Here is a 23,029-nt window from a genome sequence, read left to right on the forward strand (position 1 = left end):
CTTAGCTACGGCCACGGAGTGGCCTGGACATGGGCAGCGTTCTTGATAGGCGTTGCGATTGCTTCGAGCCGTTTCATGGGCGCAGGAACGCTTCACTCTAATAAGAGTGGGAGTTGAATTCCGCATGGATGCTCTCTGAGCCTTGCTCAACTAGCAAGCCAAGGCCACATGGAGTCGGGTTAGAGCTGGCACGGCGTGCATCTCTAAAAGGTGCAGATTAGGGATAACATGGCATTTGTTTCTCTTCACGATCTCGTCTTGAACGAGCTCATGAAATCATGGTTCGATGTTGCTCAGTGCTAAGCCATCATCATTAACCTGCGGAAGACAATGGAAGTGAAGAAACAGTGCAAGACTGAATTTTTAGTCCGTGGTTTTGTCCCAGGAATATCTATTGGAGCTCGGAATACAGCAACCAGTGTAAAACTGATCCAACACGGCTTCTTACAGTTGGTATTACTGTCACTGAGTATTATTCCGCGGCAACGACATAAGAGCACCGCACAGTATTAGCAGTATGGATGAGCTACCTTGTAGTCATATGATGGGAGTGAGCAGGAGATTCAGCAACAAACTGTCGCCTGAAATTGTCAGTCTGATCATGCAATGCTGCCTGCGACTCCTGCTGGATTTAGTTGCCGGCACAACCTCCAAAATGCTGCCGGTCTCACACTGCTAATGGCCTTGCAGAGCTAAGTAGCTGGGCCAGCCTTGAATCAGCGTAGGGCTTTCTGCTAGGCTGCTTCCGCGTCGGCTATGCATTGCTGCAGCTTGGCATGAAGTGTGACCAATGCTGTGTACTGCTCGTTGCTGTTGCCGTTGGATGCGGCTGGCGTTGTGCTTATCGAGCTGGCCGACCTCTGCCAGCATTGATGCAGCGTAGATCCAGGGATGGATCCCCAGGTCAAGATGCAAAACTGGCACAACGGTATGGCTGATCTCGACCAGCAGAATTCGGGACCGGATAACAACGCTACTACACATCGTTGTTAGCGACGATCAGCCTTGAGTGTTCGAAAGGTGTGTGACTGTTTGCCCTCATCTGACACGTCAGCAGGCGATAAATCCATCATCCTCTTTGGACAGTGGCAGTGTGTAAGCATGGCTGCACTTCACTTAATCCCGACAGTCCATAGTTATTGTTATCTCCGTGCATGGTTGTTTCCACGAAGAGTCTGACCCAGGACATAACACCGTCCACAGCTGAACTTTAAATCTAGTGACTTTTTCCATTATTGAGTGGTAGTCATACACCACTGACGTATGTGCTCATTTTCCTGTTCTTATTGCAGTGTAAAATTTTCAGTGCCGCACATCGGTATTCATGTTGTGTGTGCGTCTGGGTGGGTGCGTGTGCGCGCGCACGTATGCGATCGTGTGTGTGTGTGTTGTGTGTAGCCATGACTATGACTATAGTATGAGTGTGCTTTTGCTGTGACTTATGCCTGTGCAGTCTGACTGGAGTTACACCCAGTTTGTCTGCCTGCTAAATATGTTCTCTTCCAATTGTGACATCTGCCTTCGGAAGTTGTGCCGTTACGCTGTGAATATATAATTGATGGCATGTACATTGTTGTAGATGACTTGTTGTAGGCACGTAACGTTTGTCAGTTGTGGCTTAACACAGGAGTATGCTGCATGCATTCTACTGTGCTATGCCGCTACCACCAAATCACGGTGCGAGCGTCTTCCAGGACTCGGCTGCTGCGTACTCGTGCTGTGCATACCTTTGATCGCGTGGTAGTTTCTAGTCATGATGTATAATGTTTTTACTCAATTCAACACAAGGCACAGCTATCACTGCTTAGTAGTGCGATTGTCATGTAACACAATTGTGCACAATTATCATGATCGCAGCAGCATGATGTTGTTCAAGTAAGTCCTCCGAAATATCAACTCCCATGCCCTTGAGGCCATTTTTCATGCTCAGATGCAAAGTACGTAGTACTGGAAGGCTAATCAGCGAATTTCTGGCCACCGATCCAGCATACAGATGCGAGGCCATGCAGAAGACCATCCATCGAGCCCTAAAAACCACACAAAGTGCAAGAACATCTCCACCAGCTTCCAAAAAAATGTACCAGCTTCCGCTCACGAATTTATGTTTGTCGGATGGCCGAAGCCTTTTGCCAACCAGGAAAACTTCCTGAAAGCACGGGAAAACTCCAGCAACGCTTCTCTGGGAGCAGGAAATACGGCTACACAATAACATACAACAATAGTTACGACGAACAAAAAATGGCCCAATTCTCTTCGACGATCGGGACCAAAACGACGCTCGTCGTCGAGCGAGGTATCAAACGATTCGTCTTTCCTTTCTCTTCTGGAAAATCGCGAGTTACTGGTCAACAGGCTCGGAGGAAGCCGAAGATATCATCGTTTGCTACGATAAGTTTAGGAAAAATGCGTATCTCGAGCAGAATTTTCAAATGGCTCATGCTCAAAGCCGACGCCATCTTAGATGTCCGCTGACGTGATCATATGAACAGCCGTGCAGGCTGAATAGTGGCGGTCAATTCTTCAGCCTTGCAAGCTGTTGAATGGTGCAATCCCAGCACAAGTTGCTATTGCTTCTGCTGTAGCATCGCTATCATCGCCTCCGGCGATGGGCGTCAAATGGTCAAATGGTGTGTGTACGTGTGTGTGTGTGTGCATTTGTTAAAGGGGAAGTTAAGCCTAAAATCAATTTTCACCAGTTGTAGTCTTCGGGGTGCTGAGTCGAATGGTCGTGGTCCGAGGAAGCTGAGACACTCCCTACTTTAATCCCAATCAAACTCGCGCACTTCCACCGAAACTGGGTGACTGCGCCCTACTAGATGGGGATTTGTATGCAAAATGTCACTTAAAGAGCCATTTCGTTCCTATAAAAGCACGGATGACCGCGATTGGCCCATATGTTGTAGTCTTTTGGACGCTGAGTCGACTGGTTTAGGTCCGAGAAAGCTGCGATGCAGCGTTCCTCCTTTTTTCCCAATCGAACATGGTTGAACAAGCGGTCACGTGCTCCTGCGTGCCGAAGTCACCTGGTCATCGCGCCAGCAGGCGACAACTTTCACACTAAGGTTCAACTCGAGTTCAACTCGAGTGACAGGACTTCACCCAAAAAAGGTCAAACAGGCTGTAAGTTGTACCCTGCAGGCACGGTGACCAGGTGACTGGTGTACGGAGGAGCACGTGACCGCTTGTTCAAGCATGTTCGATTGGGAATAAGGGCCGAACGCTGCATCGCAGCCTTTTCGGACCAAAACAAGTCGACTCAGCTTCCAAAAGACTACAACATATGGGCCAATCGCGGTCATCCGTGCTTTTATAAGAACGAAATGGCACTTTTAGGGACATTTTGCATACAAATCCCCATCTAGTAGGGCGCAGTCACCCAGTTTCGGTGGAATTGCGCGAGTTCGATTGGGATTAAAGTAGGAAGGGAGTGTCTCAGCTTCCTCGGACCAAGACCATTCAACTCAGCACCCCGAAGACTACAACTGGTGAAAATTGATTTAGAAGACTACAACTGGTGAAATTTTGATTTTAGCCTTAACTTCCCCTTAACTAACTTGAGAAGAGAAGAATTGAGTAGATGACATACGACAAGACACAGCTTATCGCAAAGTAAGTAACGAAAGCCAATGGGACCCTCCTACCAGCGTCAAGTATGAGCAATAGGAACGGAAACGCAACCGCACTGATGTACATTATGGATTTTTTTCCCAAATCGACCATTGCAAACACTATGCTTCCCATGAAAATTCGCCGAATGGCTCCCACGATTGCTTAGAATTTTCGCAAGCTAGGAATATATTTTAAAATAGAGAGTACCATACGTTAACAAGTTATCCGTTTTGTCAACGATTACAAGCAGGATACTGTTGAGTGAAAATGTGCAACAATAAGCACATAACTGACTGATGTGATACTGACATTCAACGACCTGAATATGTAACTGTATAAACTGAATATATAATTATCTTATTTTTTTCTATGGACTGAACCGATAAATCTGCTGCGGGTATATTATTAGAATGGCACAAATTCCTAGCTACCCATTATCTACAACAGCCGCCACTGATTTGCTTAGCCTCAAAAGAAGTGGAGATCTGTTTCCAGCATGGGGACAACCCAAAACGCCAGCATAATTTGTAGCCTGGAGGTATACAGAGATAGTTGATACCACGCTTGTAGACATAAGCGGATCCATTCACAGTGTCATTCATTCTGGAGTTGACTCACATGGAGATTTTTAAACTGAAAAACTGCTTAGCGCCAGTGAGTAAGACATCCAAAACCTATGTTATGAAGTGTCATGAGAATTGATTGTACGTACCAAAGAATAGTCTGCAATAGGAGACCCAATGGTAAAGTTTTCTGGATCGCTAGGAACAGTTTGAGCAAGTGTGTAGCGCACGGATGATAAAGTGTAGAAGCTGTACAAAAAAAACACAAAAGCATAATCAAGAATCTGGTTGGACGCCTCTAGCAGTTTCGCTTTTAATGGTATGCGTTCTAATGTACATGTAGTTACACATAGTTAGCACTCTCTACATACTCTGTATATGTACTCTCATGCGTCGATTGTTGTACCCGGTCTATTCATGGATCAGCCTTATCCCCATCATATAATACTGGTCATGGGGTATTTGTGACTGCATGACTGGTTGCAGAGCGTGCGACTGCTCAATGGGCCCTTACTGCTCATAGAGCCTTACATGTATATAGTATGGATGGGCAGGTAAGCCAATCTCCAGCAACACTGCATCCAGTTCACACTGCTCTCTCAATCTGTAAATCGTCAATGATCATAGTGAGGCACCGGCAGCAAAACCACTACAAGGTGATTTTCGGTGACAATGAGTAGCTGTTTTTTTTTTTATTGCTGTCTACTAAATAAGTGATTCATGGGTCAAATTTAGAGCTCTGGCCACTTCCAAGCTGTTGTTGAAAGAACTCATTGAAAAAATGCAAAATAAAAAAAACTGTCGTCTCCGTTCTTAAAGGAACTTTCGACGGCCGCTGATGCCCGGAAATAATTACACCCGGAATATCCAGCGGCAGATGCAGAAAATATCCAGATTAAAAAATAGTCAGTAATTGTCTCTGCTCCCAAGGCAACTCGTAACGGCCGATAATAAAACTCTATCATACATGTAGTTGGCTGTGATGGAGTTGGTACTACTAGTATAGCACGTACTGCTATGAAATCTCTCAATATCCTTTATGTGCATGGTTGGCATTGGTTGTAGATTATAGCAAACGAATGCTGTGCCAGTACATTTGCACCTACATGTTGTTGTTGTTGTTGTTGTTGTTGTTGTTGTTGTTGTTGTTGTTGTTGTTGTTGTTGTTGTTGTTGTTGTTGTTGTTGTTGTTGTTGTTGTTGTTGTTGTTGTTGTTGTTGTTGTTGTTGTTGTTGTTGTGGTTGTTGTTGTTGTTGTTTGGCTTTATTTAGAGTGGAGTTCCATAACAGGCCTAAACCTAATGACAATGGTCCCACTGATAATAAGAGAAAATACACGCTACATGTTTGCTTACAACAAATGTTCTTCACAAAACATCCTGCATTAAGTTTAGTTTAGTTCAGCTAGGTCGACTTCCGCATCTCAGCAACTCAACTAGCTGTGGTAGAGTACTAGATCTTACATTGCAATCCCTTCATAGCTGTTCCCACCAGCACTTTGTATCATTGCCCATTTCAATCGAATCGACTGGGCTGCCTTCACCAATGGGCTGTCATGTGAACAAGACCTAGTCACTCTCACCTGTGTCTTCTTGTTGTCGACTATTTTTCAACAGTAAAGCTACGCTGGAGATACCACCGCCAATAATCTAGTCACACGTGCTCCAACAACCATGTTACTTGATATTCCTCTCTCTTTCTCCTTCTCTCCCTATCCCTCTCTCTCTCTTTCTTTCTCCCTCTCTATCTCTCTCTCCCTCTCTTTCACTCTCTCTTTCACTCTCCCTCTTTCACTCTCTCTTTCACTCTCTCTTTCACTCTCTCTTTCACTCTCTCCCCCTCTTTCACTCTCTCTCTTTCACTCTCTCTCTTTCACTCTCTCTCTTTCACTCTCTCTCTCTCTCTCTCTCTTTCACTCTCTCTCTTTCACTCTCTCTCTTTCACTTTCACTCTTTCACTCTCTCTCTCTTTCACTCTCTCTCTTTCACTCTCTCTCTTTCACTCTCTCTCTCTCTCTTTCACTCTCTCTCTCTCTTTCACTCTCTCTCTCTTTCACTCTCTCTCTCTCTCTCTTTCACTCTCTCTCTCTTTCACTCTCTCTCTCTCTCTTTCACTCTCTCTCTCTTTCACTCTCTCTCTCTCTTTTTCACTCTCTCTCTCTTTCACTCTATCTCTTTCACTCTCTCTCTTTCACTCTCTCTCTCTCTCTCTCTCTCTCTCTCTCTCTCTCTCTCTCTCTCTCTCTCTCTCTCTCTCTCTCTCTCTCTCTCTCTCTCTCTCTCTCTCTCTCTCTCTCTCTCTCTCTCTCTCTCTCTCTCTCTCTCTCTCTCTCTCTCTCTCTCTCTCTCTCTCTCTCTCTCTCTCTCTCTCTCTCTCTCTCTCTCTCTCTGTCTGTCTCTCTGTCTCTCTCTCTCTGTCTCTCTCTGTCTGTCTCTGTGTCTCTCTCTGTCTGTCTCCCTCCCTCCCTCCCTCCTCTCTCTCTCTCTCTCTCTCTCTCTCTCTCTCTCTCTCTCTCAGACCAGATATAATTCTGTGCTCTACGAGTCGTAGGATTGTATTCTGGATGGAGTTGACAGATTGTGCTGAGGACAGATTCAGTGTCAGTAACTCGCGGAAGGACAGGCGGTATGCGGATCTGGCCGATCAATGCCGAGCAAACGGGTGGCAGGTCGTTTCTTTTTTGGTTGAGGTAGGTGTGCGTGGTTTCATCCCGGACTCTCTTCGGAGGGCTCTGAAAGCGCTTGCGTTTTCCAATCGCAGAATAAACTTTATTTGTAATTTGTGCAGTAAGACGTCTCAGCGAAGCAGCTACATCATCTGGTTGCGGCGTCAACAAAAACACTGGTCGGAAGATCCACTTTTCTGAGGTACTGTATGTGGGACTCCGTTTATTGAGGTGCGTTGAAATTTATTCTCTTTATCTTATTCTTTCTTTTCTATCATTTCCCCCTATGAGTCCCTATCAGTTGCTGTAACACCTTGAGTGGAGAGCGCTTGCTCGAGCGTTGAACCCGGGTTCTTAATCCACCATACCCAGTTCGCAAGGCTGGGCGGGGTTGTGAGCTTTCATTTAATCTTTTCCTATTATTTCTTATTATTTCTACTTTTCATCTCATTACAAAATTCTGCGTATTTTTTCTCCATCTGCGCATAAAATCTAGACTGACAACCTGCTTGTTAATTTTAAATCATGCACCTGCTTTCAGGCGTAAAAACCCTGTTGTAGAGGTTTCAGTCCTCATTTGTTAGACTTACCTGTTTTTATAAATGTAACTTAATCTGCGTCTCTCTCTGTCTCTCTCTGTCTCTCTGTGTGTCTCTCTGTGTCTCTCTTTCTCTGTCTGTCTATGTCTGTCTCCGTCTCTCTGTTTGTCTGTCTCTGTCTGTCTCTTGTCTGTCTGTCTGTCTGTCTGTCTGTCTGTCTGTCTGTCTGTCTGTCTGTCTGTCTGTCTGTCTGTCTGTCTGTCTGTCTGTCTGTCTGTCTCTGTCTCTGTCTGTCCGTCCGTCCGTCCGTCCGTCTGCCTCTGTCTCTGCCTGTCTGTTTGCCTGTTTGTCTATCTGTCTGTCTGTCAGAGAGTTAGAGAGTTAGAGAGCTAGAGAGATAGAGAGGTAGAGAGATAGAGAGATAGAGAGGTAGAGAGATAGAGAGGTAGAGAGATAGAGAGATAGACAGATAGACAGATAGACAGATAGAGAGATAGACAGATAGACAGATAGACACTCTATCTCTCTAACTATCTATCTCCCCCCCCCCTCTCTCTCTCTCTCTCTCTCTCTCTCTCTCTCTCTTCCCCCCCCCCCCGCCTCTATTGCTCTCTCTGTGCGGGTAAGTCAACAAACTCTCTTCTCGTAATTATCCATCACCAAAATTCTTCTTCTATCGCTGAGCAAATCAGTAAAATCATGTGCACAAGTTATTCACAATTCCTATTAGCAAATAGACGTTAGGAACCACTATAATCTTTCATCCTGCCAATTCGAAATCGGCACCTGCATTGCAATCCATGACAACTTACGTCTCTGTTGTCAAAACATTTGTCAACGCTGCAAGAGTTATTGCTGGACCTCCATTCTCAGTAAAAAGAGTGGGCGTTGATGGGACTGTGATAGCCTGTGTATTTGGAAAAAGAAGAAAATACCAGGCATCCCCATGGTGATGGAGACAAGGACTCAGATTGCTTTGCACAGGACTATGACAAAACAGACTGGGGACAGAATGTACATGTACATCTTAAACACTCTTGTTTTCGCATTGGTTAAATGAGCTTTACGAGGTGTTTTCCGTACACTCCTGCAGGAATAAGAAAGGGTTTGCTCCCCTAACTGGAGCTCGCGCTATTCCGCCGACTTTACTTGACACTTGACTGACTCACGACTGCCATCCAGAGCACACGAGAAGTCCATCGAACCTTCGACTCGGCAAACCTGCAAGAAAGCACCACTCCCTGCTCAATACACAAAGTTTCGGGGAATTCACCCCAGTGGGGGGGGGGGGGGGGAGCAAACCCTTTCTTACAAATCATCGCCGAAGTCGCAACCACTACTTCGTCCTGTAGGAATGTCGTGTTTGTTTAGGACTGTACTGGTCATCAATCACAGACATCTGTTTATGGTCTACCTGTTGTTCTTCTGAATATAACTGATTAATATAGCTACAAGGTGTGCATAACTAGACTCGGGTGGAGAGCCCAGGATTAATTTATAAAAAGAAAAGAGGACCAAAGAGCTATAAGTTACACTATAATATCCACTAACACCACCAGTTACTTTACAATCAGCTCATGCGATAACATTGCATGACACTGACCAACGGTACTGGCTGTTTGGAGTGCGCATCCGAGATGTGCTAGAGCTGATTGCCAGTTAGGTGTAGAACGTCGGTACCGTTGGTCAGTGTCGTGCAATGTTATCGCATGAGCTGATTGTAAAGTAACTGGTGGTGTTAGTGGATATTATAGTGTAACTTATAGCTCTTTGGTCCTCTTTTCTTCTTACAGCTACAAGGACGACTAATTGCACTGTAAGCATTTCCTATATGTCGACATGTATGTGTAAACTGTTTTACGATGATTGCAAGGCACATAACGAAAGGGAAAGAGAGGATTTGTTCAGAACTGTTTTCTTGTTACATTCATCGGTGAATCTACGTAACAATGGAATGGGGACTGCTTGAAACTAATCTTATATGGACAAATAAAAGTGAAAGAATGGAAAAAAAGAGCGAAACAAAAAGGTGATTGTAGTACATGTATTCAGCGGGGGACAATTTCAGCAGGTAACAACATGCATGTGTGAATCACCAGCAAAACAAAGCAAAACGAAGGAAAACCTGAACAGACGGAAGGAAGTGTGAACGGACGGGGGGGGGGGGGGGGGCAATTACACTCACCACACTCGCACCAAACTACTACGCAAACAATTTGAGGGTGATAACACTTTCCTTCTGTACACACATACATGTTGACATATAGGAAATGCTTACAGTGCCATTAGTGGTCCTTGTAGCTATATTAAAACTGCTGTCTCCGAAATGATTGTTTGATTATAAAATTAATTTAATATAGAAGAGAGATTGGAAGCTTTGTCACAACTCTGAGTTTCATGCATTACTATAAATATAACATTCCTTTTACTTTCCCTGCCAACTCTGTCACTGTCTGCAGCCATCACAACACACTGTGCTTAATGTAAAACACTCAAATCCTGTTATATCTGCCAAAACCTGACTTGTCCTCATTAAAACGTCCCTACAGTTCGAACAAGATACTGGTAATCTGCAAAAGGTCTTAAAGAGCCAACTGGTGCTGTAAAAATATATTATGATTCAAATACACACTAAGCCTATCCCGGGTGGTAGTATAAACATGATTATTCCCGTAGCTATGCAGAAGACGTTACTTCAGTAAGGTCTGGCGCTAGCCAGGGTCCACACAGCTTTAATTTGGTATTTGTGTGTTTGTTTGTGTCACGCCTGGCGCTATCCCGTATCTGTCCCGTACCGTACCGTACCATCAAACACAGCTGGCCACATACAGCTGGCCGCAATATTCAAATAGGGCTTTCAAACGCAAGATCATAACGTGAAGCAACTTGGAAGAATGGGTATGAATGCGAAGTGTATGGGGGAATGCATGTAGGGCGATAGTGCGGGTTCGAATCCCAGGATATGCCTGAAAAAAAAAGGAAAATTGAAAAATTTATAACATCCCTATGCTTTTTTTGCCGTCATCAAGGCGGTAGACGGTGTCGTATTACCCTCGATCGTACCTGTCCCGTACCTATCCCGTACCGTACCGTACCATCAAAGACGGCTGGCCACAATGCATATTCAAATAGGGCTTGCAAAAGCAAGATCATAACGTGAAGCAACTTGGAAGAATTACAGTCCATTTCAAAACTATAGACGCATAGTGTTTTGCAAAATTCGATGGGATTTATTTAAATATTTTTAGTTTTTTCTCAAGATTCCGTCTCTGCATCGCTTCACAATTCTGGCTATATACTTTGTTTTCGCTACAATTGAAGTTTATTTTTCGGCCAGGTTTTCCGGTTTTACATGTAATTCCTGTTTTGAAGGGTTTGACCAGTTTGTTTCGGATTTTTGCTCTTGCTGAGACAGTGCTGCGCCCAGACCATCGCGGGTGCATTTTTGTACGCGTCCTGGTAGCCTCGTGGTTTCGATCCGTGATTTCCAGTACAAGTGTGGGGCATTCGAATCTCATCACGCCTCCTGCCTTTTTTTCTCTTCTTTTCTGCATGTATTGGATCTTGTTGGGTGAAATACAGTAGAGATGATAATTATATTTTCTCTTTTTGATTTGATTTGAGCCTCCCTGTTCCCTTCGCCTGACACAACGAGTGACAGTGGTTTCACTCACGCCAGTTGCAAGGTGAGTTCGACGACGAGGATTTCGGATACTCAAGCGTCAATCAAAATCCAGCTCTTGTTCGAAGAAACAATGAACACGACTAATCATATTTTTCTCGGCATCACTGAGATTCTTACGGGCCTTGGAAGCCATTACAGTCAGGCACTCTGAAAATGCAAACAAGAAGAAGATTCATTTGAGCCTTTCATTTCTTTTGAGACTTTCCTCACACCTTTTCATTTGCGACTTTGCGTGTTTTGCATCTTTTGTATTTCCCGTGGCGACGAAGAAAAACCTGAAAAACACATCTGAAAACCAGAAAACACTCATGCAAAACTCACGGCTGTCGTGCGCTACAATACGTACGGCTCGTACGTATGAGTTCACGCGTCTATAGTTTTGAAATGGACTGTAGTATGTATGCGAAGTGTATCGGGGGATGCATGCAGGGCGCGCGATAGTGCGGGTTCGAATCCCAGGTTATGTCTTTTAAAAAAGGAATTTTTTTAGGAATTTATAACATTTTTTAAGAATTTATAACATCCCTATGCTTTTTTTTGTCTAGGTCATCAAGGCAAAAAGCATAGCGTAGGGACCTGAGCTTCCAAGCTCTCTCGTTAAGAAAATTGAAGAACAGTCACTCTGCACATCCAGGCATGGCACCTTCAACTTCGTCTTAATCTGCTGCGCTAAAGTACCAGACCTGTTTTCCTCGCCTCTCCTGCAACCCTAGTTTTCACTCTTGTATATCGCAATGCCCTCATTCTTGTCATCCTTGACTGATCCTATTATTTTTTTCCAGCCGAGCGCAGTGAGATAGGCGAGAACTGATTTCTCGCACAGCATTTTTTCGTTCGCAAATGCGGTATCTGATATGTTGCTTCTTTGCTGGCTTCTTGAGTCAGGTTTGAGTCTCGCCAGTGTCCCTACCCTCCCACCCCTCATTTCTGTCCATCCTGATCTTGATTTGTCCAACCTTCTGCTATGATGTGCTTTGCAATGCTTTCATGATGCCACATCGCCATTGGGTACGCCTGCTTGTTTCCCTCACTACTCCGTCCGCCGGCGCGACGGTTTTTTCCCCGCCTGGCTCGGTTCAGGTAAATTCATCAGACGTTCACAAGTGGTTCTGCATCATGGCCTATTCCTCCAATCCGCATGTAGAGGGGACGGTTCGATACCGGAACGGTTTGACAGCCACATTCGTACAGACCCAAACCGATCATCAGCGTGGATTGTTCACTCGAAATATATTTGTGGAAGGAAACTGGCATATGGAAGTTTGCTCTGAGGCCAGAGTCAATCAAACTGAGCTATTCCTTTGTGTTGGCCCATTGCTGCCCAATTTTTCGCTTCAGATCAGGGGTGGCTCCAAATCGGAAAGGTTTTAGAGTGCACGTCAAATTCACTCTGAGTTCTGAAATTAGGTAATTACTATCGCTCCACGACGGCCAGTACAGAGCAACAATAAGTCTTGTGTATGCTTCCATAAGTTTTCATTGGTATACTGTGCTTTATTGGCGAGAGGCGAGCTGCTGTTTACCTGCGACAAGAAGTTGATTTTTTGAAAGACGTAAAACTCAAGTCGCAGTGCGAAGCAGCACATCAAAAACTCACCTGCTTGGTATGGCGCTTCTGTTCATCGCAGAGCCATGAATTTTTGGCTCGGAGTAAAACACATCGTTGTCTCACTGTGACATATGTTTTCTAATCACCAAGAGAGAAAGTGAATATTGAGTCCATTCCGGTTTCGACATATCTCCTATTTGAAACCGTCTCCTCTACATCTTTCTCTTCTTCATTCTAGACATTCCGTTCTCAGGTTCGCTCCACGCAATTACGTATGTAAAACATTTACTATGCCATTGTGCTTTTTCTTGGTTTTGGCCATAAATGGGCAAAAACTAAAAAACTAATTTAACTTTTTTTGTAATCCCCCATGGAATGGTGTTGAAAATTGTGTTTTGGAAGTCAATTTCTCCGTAAAGCGAGTCCTAAGGATTTCGGCCATTTTGTCCCAAAAGCACTGAATTGGGAAAACCGTGTAAATCCAGGCCGTTTGACTCCACTTGCAGCAGTATATTTTGCGGTTCGAACCCCAGTTGAGGTACCTTTCTGTGACCCTTTTTCAAATTTCGTGGCATTGCGCCGGGTACATCAAAATCACCAAAATCACAGAACAGGCGAGCTCACCAGATCTAGAGCTTACTAAGCATCGTTTCATGAATGGACTATAGGACCACCGGAGTCGTTACTCTTAACTAATCTCTGGGATGTCAACACAAACAAATTCACTTCGCACTTCTATTAGATAGCATTACTCAGACATCACACGATGTTGACCCATCTGCTGGCGCCCAGCTGCAGGAGAACAAACGGGAAGATCGGGCCACGTGACCTGCTGCACTTGCAGTTACAAGCCAAAGCATACCTGTTTTTGCAGTAAGGTCAAACAAATTCTTACCGTTCGTATATTGGCAAAAAACCAGAATTTGATTCATAACAGATATTTTCTTACCGGAGTTCGCTCTGGGATGGGAACCAACGTAAGTTGAGGTCCACTCGTGCAAGGTGGACCGCTTGGAAGAGACCCATCCTGTACTTGAATAGTCAGAGCACGAGTCAAACCACCTAATCCATTGAACTCATTGTTGGGAAGCAGCACAGCAACCCTGTAGGAAGAACACACATCATTGGAGTGTGAGCAAGTACACTGGTGGGAGAAAGTAGGTACTAGTACGTGCGAAATTAAAGTACCCAGAACTTCAAGTAGATATACTAGTATGTAGAATCTTCTATTTTTTACCACACATGCAGTTCCAGTCAGTCAAATTTGATTAAAAACATAGCAGATGTTGCGAGGTTTAATTTAGGGGTCGTTGCCACGACAAAATCGGACTTATTCGACCCTGGGCTAATGGTAAGCCCAGTATTTCAGATCTCTCGTTTACATGATTCGGCAGGCTTATTAAGCATGCCCCGACTGTAGTAGTAGTAGTAGTAGTAGTAGTAGTATTTTTTTATTTTCCATCGGAAGCCTCAACAGTGATGAACACAACTCTTAAGAGGGCCGATAACAGAGTAGAGGGGTGTGGGGTGAGAAAAAATAATAAAAATAATAAGAGATATTTAAACTAAACTAAACTGATACTTGGAACAATAAAGCAGCAGTAAGCAGTAAGCAGTAAACACAGGTATACAATACAAGCGATGCAGATCAATGAGGCCGTTTGCTGAAAAGAAGATCAAAATACTTCTGAAAAGACGCTGCGTCTTTAAGCATGGTCATAATGGGATAATGCAAGAATTAAAGAGATGTTTTTAAAAAGGAATTTAAACTAGGAACGCAGTAAACACAGTTATACAATACAGGCGGTGCAGATCAATGAGGGAGTTTGCTGAAAAGAAGATCAAAATACTTCTGAAAAGACGCTGCGTCTTTTAGCATGGTCTGAAGGTGCTTAGCAAATGTAGTGCGGTGCTGGGTGCGCCACTCCACAGGCAAAGAATTAAAGAACAGGGCAGCACGATTTGAAAAGGAATTGACACCGTCAGTCGTCCGGAATTTAGATATTGCAATAGCAGCATTAAAAGAGCTTCTTGTTGTCCTAGGGCCGGTTGAAACTTGAGGGAAAAGGTCCGTCAGATTTGGGAGAGGGAAAACGACATGATTAACATGGATAAATTTAGCAATGCTACGAATAAGGTAATGTTCAAACGGATCAATCGACAATCTAGCTAACAGCGGCATGACGTCATCTTGTAGTTTCGAGCCACAAGCAGCGCGTACAGAACGACGATAAACGGACGAGAGTCGCTGTCGGTCCTTGGCGGATAGTTTCATTGCAAAGCAAGAGCAGCAGTATAATAAGTCAGGCAGGATAACAGAGAGGATAAACTGCCGTGTTGCCTTCAAACTTAGTTGCCGAAAACACCGTCGAAGAGCACCAATTTTCGTGCAAGTCTTCCTAACGATAAAGTCTATGTGACCAGACCAAGAAACATCACTGTCTACAATGACTCCCAGGATTCTCGTGCTAGACACTTGAGTCAGAGGCTGTTGGTTAAAAACGATTGGAGTTGAGAAGACTTAGAAATCATCAAAGTTACAGTCTTTGTTGTATTAATGCGCAGCCCAAGCTCGTCTAGATCCACAGAAATTGCAGATAACGAATCAGTAACGGTAGCGACGGCCTCAGCTTGTGTGCGTCTGCTGGCATACAACGTCATGTCGTCAGCGAACATCGGGAGCTTGCAAGAAAAGGCCTCTGCTGTCAATGGGAGCTTCCGTACATAAATGTTAAAAAGAACCGGACCCAGAATGGTGCCCTGTGGCACGCCACTAGTGATTGCCACCAACGGAGATGTTCCAGTGTGGGTAACCACCCGCTGTTGTCTGGCACAAAGGTATGATCGGAACCAGGCCATGGCCGCTCCCGAAATACCGACAGCTGCGAGAGCAAGAAGAAGCTGCTGATGCTTCACCATATCGAACGCTTTTTTCAAATCAATACAGACAACCGCCGTATGCAGTCCAGCGTCGCGCGAGACAAGCCAGTCGTTCGTAACCTTGGTGAGAAGCTGTCCGGTAGAACGGTGCTTCCGAAAGCCAAACTGGTCCACATGGAATGGGCAACGATCATTAAAAAAAAGATGTATACGAGAAAACACAAGTCCCTCCAGGAGCTTGGCTAGGATAGATGTTAAAGACACTGGGCGGTAGTTAGAAGGGCAGTCGCGGGGGCCTTGAGTTGACTTCAGAATTGGTGTAATGTTTGCAATTTTGAACAAGGATGGGAATTGACCAGACGAGAGGGAAGTGTTGAATAAGATAGCAAGTGATAGAGCAATTACGTCTTTTGATATTTTAAGTAGACACGGAAGAATGCCGTCCGGTCCAGGGGCTTTATTACTTTGGAGGTCACCGATCCGAAGCTTCACCTCTGCGACTGTAACGGCTGAAAACGTACTAAGGTCGTCGGATTTAGCAGGTCCCATTGGGAGCTTGTAATTCGCTTCCTTATCTGTGACAATCGAGTGAAAATAGTCGTTCAATCGCTCAGGTGGGATGGTAACCGTTTGCTTCGGAGAGGAACGCTTTGTGATCATATTCAAGGCTTTCCAGAACTGCCGAGGCTCCCGACTGTACTAGCTGTACTCCAGACCCCAAGCTTATTGTACACCTTGGGCTAATTTTCTGATGTGACCGGTCAAGAACATCATTAAAGGGGAAGTGCATCGATTTTTTTTTTTCAAGTAAGGCTCAGATGAAAGACAATTTGATATCGGTTGCGATGGTATATCTCTCGCCTCCGCACGATGTTGCAAACTTGCCATATCGCCGATTTTCTGATTGCGTTTCCATGGCGACTACAGGTGATGACACACATTCTGCTTAGCTCCGAGAGAGAGAAGGTCGATCACTGCAGAATTGTGTCATTTTCAGTTGTCTTATTGTAATCGCGAAGTGAAAGAAGTGCTGCATTCAACGCTGTTAGCGCCGTGAACTGTTTATTAGTACCGTATTTTACCGGTTGTAAGTCGACCCCGGTTATCGGTCGACCCCCGTATCTGGAGGTCTCAATTCTGAGTTTTAAAAGTGTTCACCCAAAGAAGCACTACTAACCACGTCCTGCTGCTAACACATCAACAAATCATGTAAACATTCCTTATTGGAGGGTGTAACGTCCCAATCCTTTAAAAAGGCCAATAAACTGGCAAAAATGTGTAAACATGCTGCACTCGTGCATGCAGTGCAGGTCATTTTTTGTACTTGCAAGTAAGATACTGGTAGTTCCCGGTTATAAGTCGAATCCCGGTTGTAAGTCGACCCCCGCCCTTTCTCCTTCTATTTTAAGTCGTAAAAGGTCGACTTACAACCGGAAAAATACGGTAGTCCTCTCCGTTGTGTACTGGGACGTGACACCGACAAGGGAAAGCTGGAGTGCGGAGACGTTAGCTCGCAAGCGAAAATCGTGACGAACCAATTGCTGAAATCTTGGTTGGGACAAATCAAACGTTTTTTCTTGCAGATTTTAGTTTTTTGTCTCCAATAAAGTTATTCAGTTGACAGTTTTTGTCATATTTTCATTATTTTTTCTTTTCGATATTTTCCAGTATTGCCTTGTTCCCTTCCTAAAGATCCACTGCCCTCCTGGATCGCGTGATAAAGTTCTACATTCTGCTCAAACTAAATTTTGAATTTGTAGTTGTCCAAGAGGATAGTGTCTAGTTCTGGTGAGCTACTTTATCACGCAGAAAATCACACCCTGCTAACGAACACCATGCCATCACAAACTTCAGCGGCCGTACCTCGCTCGCCATTGAGAGCAGCATCGCCCCAGAAGCGCTGTCGGACGGTTCCGTAAGGTCGCGCGCACGCCACGCTGTGCTGCCGTCACTCAGATAGAAAGTCGATGGCCTAAATTCCGTCTTTGGGAGACTGTTGACATGGAGATCACTCTCCATGTCGTCCCCACCATCAGTATGATCAGATTATTCCAGGGATATCGCGACGACGTTGCCTTCAGCAGCTGGAGCTCCCGATATCTAAGTGCGAATTTACTTGTGCGTTCCGCTCCGCAATTTCAAATTTGCTTGCATCGGCGGCTGGAACGAAGTATTTAACAATCTGTCGTCGGTCTCAGAGCGAAGGATTTCTAGTTCCTTGTCAGAGAAGTCATCCAAGGACGAAAGTAACTCACTGTGCATGAGGAAATGCACATGACGAAGTTTTGACGGAGCCAGACGGCATTGTTGGCGCGCGCGTGTATTTCCGTAAGTTTACAATCGCGCAGTTCTCAATGAAATCAAATGGGACACGCGTAGATTTTTTCAGCTACAGAGAGTATCATACCTAGGCTGTGTGAGTGCCACGGGAAATCCCCGTGGGCTGATGCTTCCTGTCATGCCATGCATGGTTTTGACTGCGAGTTGAATACATCGATATTGACGTACTCAGTGTATGTAACGGATTTAAAAGGTATTGATCCTATAATCGTGTCAGTAGACACCAGGTGGATAATAGGGAGGTTTTGCTCTACGTAATTATGTACGAAAATAGCGTAGGAACTGCACGTAATATTCATGAGGAATATATCCGCGTAGTTGGGTTTCGTTCTATGTGATTTCTCCATGTCTGCTAAGCATGCCTTGTTGCGTTGGAGACGCGTTGGCTGCATGCGCCCTTCGCATGCACCACGAACCTAAACCACGTTCTTCATATTCTTTTCCACGTGTTGTGTACCTTGTGTTTCGCGTGGCTTGAGCGTTGCCATGGGTTAATCAGGGTAGGGAAGCGCTTTCCTACGGATATCCATAGAGAGATTTGCATATGAAAGTTGCCCTCGCTCCCCGGCGCTTACGATGTACGGATTTTCATGTATAATTATGTCCCTATTCATTGCATCACAGCTTACATCAGAAGACTCAGTGCAGCCTCATATACAGCTACATGAGCTGTGCCAGTGATGGAGACCATGTTTCCGGTTCCTCCACTAGTGAGCGGCATTGGAAGGGTTCCAGTCTGGTAGACAACATCAGGTCCACCGGAAAGCTGCACAGCAATAGAAAGAGCACAGCGTCATTCTCTGTTGCTATGGCTACTATACATCATCCAGTGACGAGTACAAGGAAATTTGGCACATCCAACCTGCCACTGACTATACAATTGTGTTAAGAAGCACAACAAACTTAGGTCAACATGTCTGGTTATACCAAGGTAACAGATGCGCCGCTTTATGGCGAGGGTGATATGGTTGATCCTCTAGGTTTATTGGGGTCAAATTGCACATCGTTCCGGGTACTAGTCTTTAGGTCACCTCCAGAAATGCAGGCACTCCCTTATGCGTAGATAAACATGAAACACGTTTTGAGTGATACGGCTAGGCTTCAGAATCGAAAAACAGATTATTGTTAATCAAGTGTGGTGTATCCAACAATAGTTCACTTTTAAAAGAGGATATAGGAAACAGGTAGCGTAAAAATGTAGCCTTTCCAAGGAAACCAAAATGTAGCCTTTCCAAGGAAACCAAAAGCGAATGAAAAACCAAAAACGCCGTACTTTCAGCTGACAACATGCCACATGTCAGTTTCATGGTAAGGGAGTGCAGGCCAAGAAAGAGAGCTGCCAAGATCACACAGGCAGTGGCGGGTAGTGCTAGAAAAATTATCCGATTCTGGTCGAATTTCCAGAACCAGACAAAGACCAGAGAAAGGACAGGAAACTGTGACTTCTGCCCTTCTTCTTTGTTAGAATACCAGACTTTTAAAAATATACCAGAAAGGTCCCAACTGCTGCCAGTTTTTCTGCCAGCAGTATGCACCAAGGGCTATATGTTGGACTCAGTAGAGCGTCCAGCCCCTATATGATGTCCAACCCCTATATAGAGTCCATTGGTCCAAAATCCACTGTACAGAGTCCAAACTTGGAATCAACTGTGAGCTCAAAGTTTAGATGGACATCACTCCCTGTATAGAGTCCAGCCAATTGGCTTCACCCCTATATAGAGTCCATTGGTCCAAAATCAACTGTACGGAGTCCAAACTTTGAAATCAACTATAAAGATTAAAGATTCTTTATGTGGACAACACTCTGTATAAAGTCCAGCCAATTAAGCATCCCCTAACGAGTTCGAAATTAGACATAGGATCTGCTGTAAGCAGTGAATATTAACCAGAAAACGGCCTCTCCCTTTAATCCTTTACATCATTCACTTCTCAAGAAAAAAATATGTATTGAGGCGCCGCTGCAGCCACTTCATTACATGAAAAAGCCTACAAACACCATCCTCAAATCAAGTGGTCTCTTCGCAGACGCTGCAAATTAAAATATCTCAATCATGTAGTGTTGCCAAATTATTGTGCACGCACACACACATGCACACCCCCACACAACGCCAAGAAAATACCTAGAAAAAAACAAGAATCGAAAGAGAATAATGGAGAGCCCAGGATTAATTATTTGTTTTCAAATTATTGCGCGCGCGCGCGCGCACACACACACACACACAAACTTACACAACGCCAAGAAAACACCAAGAAAAGAGTAGAGACACAATACACGCGCAACTCCAACAGCCATACAAACGTCCACCCATTTACACGTAAAGTCAAGAGGGATAACAAATAATTATACGAAACAAATGCATACAGGGACGGGTACACGCACGTTTACATACACGTAGTAGTGTAAGAGAGTAACATAGTGCAGCGGTCAGCATAATACTAGCACATGCTGAGAGTGCAATAGCAAGCTTCACCCTTGCTCATGGCCATGCAAATGTTCAGCAGCACTCAGTTCCGCAAGCTTCTGAAGATCAGCACACCTGCAACAAATAGACAGCACACGGATACGCTTATTACCGTAATGATGCATGGGAGCACACAACAACCAAGTTCTCAACGAATGTGATGCTCAATGAAAATCAAACCACTCAAAGACCTGTGAACAGGTGACGGTGGGGACAATAATCTATTAGTAATACGAGGAATAAGATCGTTTGTGCACACTCAAGACGCACAGACACACCAACATCACAATGTCATGTTCGTGACATCAAAACGGTTACTTCAGGGAATACGAGTATTAGCTTGAGAAGCTTTTTCTTGTCATTGGCAAACAAGCAATCCTCCTACTACTACTAGTACACTGGCACTGCGTTTGTGGATCCCATTGTATTTGACATCATACTAGAGGAAGAGTGTCGTGGAGTTTCACATAATTATCACAGGGATAAAAATACATTTCTCATGAAATAATTATAATAATTGATGATAGCTAGACGATCGTATACGATTGATGCAAAGTCCTTGCAGTCCTTGAGAACTATTACGAAGTGGTTGATTACTTTTAGGGCATTCATTCAAGCAACATCAAACAAACGCGATACGCTCCTTGAAAATGGAAAAAAAATTCAAGCATAACGACAGAACAGCAGACCAATCGAAACGAGTAAAAGCTTCCTTACCTCAGTCTTCGTCCTGCCGTGTAGTTGGACAGCCTTTTGACACGGTGGTACAGGCAGCTCTTGTCCAGTCAAACAGGGGTATCCTTGTGGCGTCGAACGAAAGAGAGTGTCAGTGTATCTGACTCGTCAAATTGGAACTGTGCTGAACATTTCTCTTTCTCCGTTTCTGCTTTCATCCCTCGCTCTGATGAAACCGTTCAAACGTCTTACTGGCAGCAATGGCCAGCCAAACAGGGAATCCTTGTGGCGTCGAACGAAAGAGAGTGTCAGTGTACCTGACTCGTCAGATTTGAACTGTGCTGAACTTTTCTCGTTCTGCAATTTCTGCTTTCATCCCGCGCACTGATGAAACGTCTTCAGAGAACCACAAGACGCTTTCCAGATTTGATTTTGAACGTCTCCTTATCCTCCTTGGTTACCTCGAGACAGATTACTGTCAGCAACTGCACAGCAGAACTGGCAGCTAGCCATGGCTGAAGTGAAGAAAGGAATGCGCTGCCACGAGGCAAGCAAAACTGAAAATGTGCTTGTTCTCTTTCGGGCACAACACGTACACACAGGACGGCGTGACTGGATAAACTGGACTCCTGGACTGTGAATAGGGGACTTGTAGAAAAAGTGTACTCCTTATAGGGGATTGCGCGGCAGGATGAAGCTGATCAAAACTGAGTGGACTCCTGGACTCTGTATAGTGGATTTGGACCAATGGACTCTATATAGGGTGCTGGACATCATATAGTGCATGGACTCTATACTGAGTCCTACATATATCACTCATATCAATCAATATTCAATCATAGGCTCCACAGTCTTCTAAGGCCATGTAGCCCAGGGATGGTTACCACGCTGGTGCAGCTGTAGTACACACAGGGCCTGGTGAAGCCATTCCACAGTACCTAGGCTCACAAAAGGAGCATGTGATTGCAATGCCATTGAAAAAGTAAGCGACTTACCGACACCTGGGTAGCTTGTTGTCCTACTTGCACATCCGCATCAGTAACTGTACAGTTCACAGCTTCAACAAAGGCAGTCTGAGGAGCTTCGACATCAATCACTCTCTGCATAGACAAATAGAGCAGCATCAAATATAATTCGAAAACGCCATCCAAATTGTAAAGGACTGGGGGAAGACTTGATCCAAAACCACACCCAACCTCAATGTGGTCCGGCAGTCACGCAAAAGTTCCAATTTGCGCAGTAAAATTTAATTTACACTCATGGCTTTTGCCTCTCTGATGGATGACACGGTTAACATTGCACCAGCATACATGTATAGACACACCTTGTGGTATGCAACTGTTTAGTAAAGAGTCTTTACCTTTGCATGCAAATCAAATACATGAAGGGTTGAATCTTTGTTGAAAAGTCACATTAAGCAGTATGAATCACTGGTGGCAACTTTGGCAAAACTTACATTGATGCAAAAACAATGAACAGAGACACACGACCGTGATGTTTACCAACTTACGGCATTTGTTGTGCATGCGATCTGAGGCCGCTTGTCGTTGACATAGATCGTTCCCACGCAAAGCTCGCTTGGAGGACTGACGTTCACACCATCGTTTAAAGTGACTTCAAAGCTGCAGACGAACAAAAGTACGTTAGAACAACAACATTTTACAGTTCGTGCGAGAGCCACGCAGACCGACTGGTCTGCCTCCACAGGAATGCCGCCGCTCTCAAGGAACAAGACAGTGATGTTACTGCTCTCCAGTACTACATTTGTAAATGCCCATTAGATCGGGAGGAATACGGTGTGTGGAGTGGAAGCAGGCAAACGGGTAATTGTGCACTTCGATCACAAAGAGTGTACGTCACAAGTAATTCTACTGACGTACTGAGTCCGATATAGCGGTACGTATGCTCACACAGTACTCAATGCTGAAAAGGGCATAGCTTCCTTATTAACATTTGCAATAAAGCCTTGTACTACCTTATTTGTATTAAACCGGTAAAAATGTTTCCACAGAGATGGGGCACTTTCTAGAATTGACTTGCACAAAAGGAAATCATCAGAAGGA

General features: G+C 44.6%; 1 protein-coding gene across 1 annotated transcript in view; it reads right to left on the minus strand.

The window, feature by feature from the left end:
• The window catches only part of LOC135809695 (uncharacterized), a 93,648-nt gene that overhangs the window by 58,417 nt on the left and 12,202 nt on the right, over positions 1-23,029 (minus strand). The window contains exons 8-13 of the mRNA XM_065323108.1: positions 22,477-22,588; positions 21,962-22,066; positions 18,459-18,595; positions 13,559-13,712; positions 8,188-8,282; positions 4,322-4,421 (exon numbers count right to left, since the gene is read on the minus strand). Of these exons, the coding sequence (XP_065179180.1) occupies positions 4,322-4,421; positions 8,188-8,282; positions 13,559-13,712; positions 18,459-18,595; positions 21,962-22,066; positions 22,477-22,588 (703 nt within the window). The remainder of the gene's footprint in view (positions 1-4,321; positions 4,422-8,187; positions 8,283-13,558; positions 13,713-18,458; positions 18,596-21,961; positions 22,067-22,476; positions 22,589-23,029) is intronic.

The sequence above is a fragment of the Sycon ciliatum genome, chromosome 2 (genome assembly GCF_964019385.1).
Source record: "Sycon ciliatum chromosome 2, ocSycCili1.1, whole genome shotgun sequence".
NCBI lineage: Eukaryota > Metazoa > Porifera > Calcarea > Leucosolenida > Sycettidae > Sycon > Sycon ciliatum.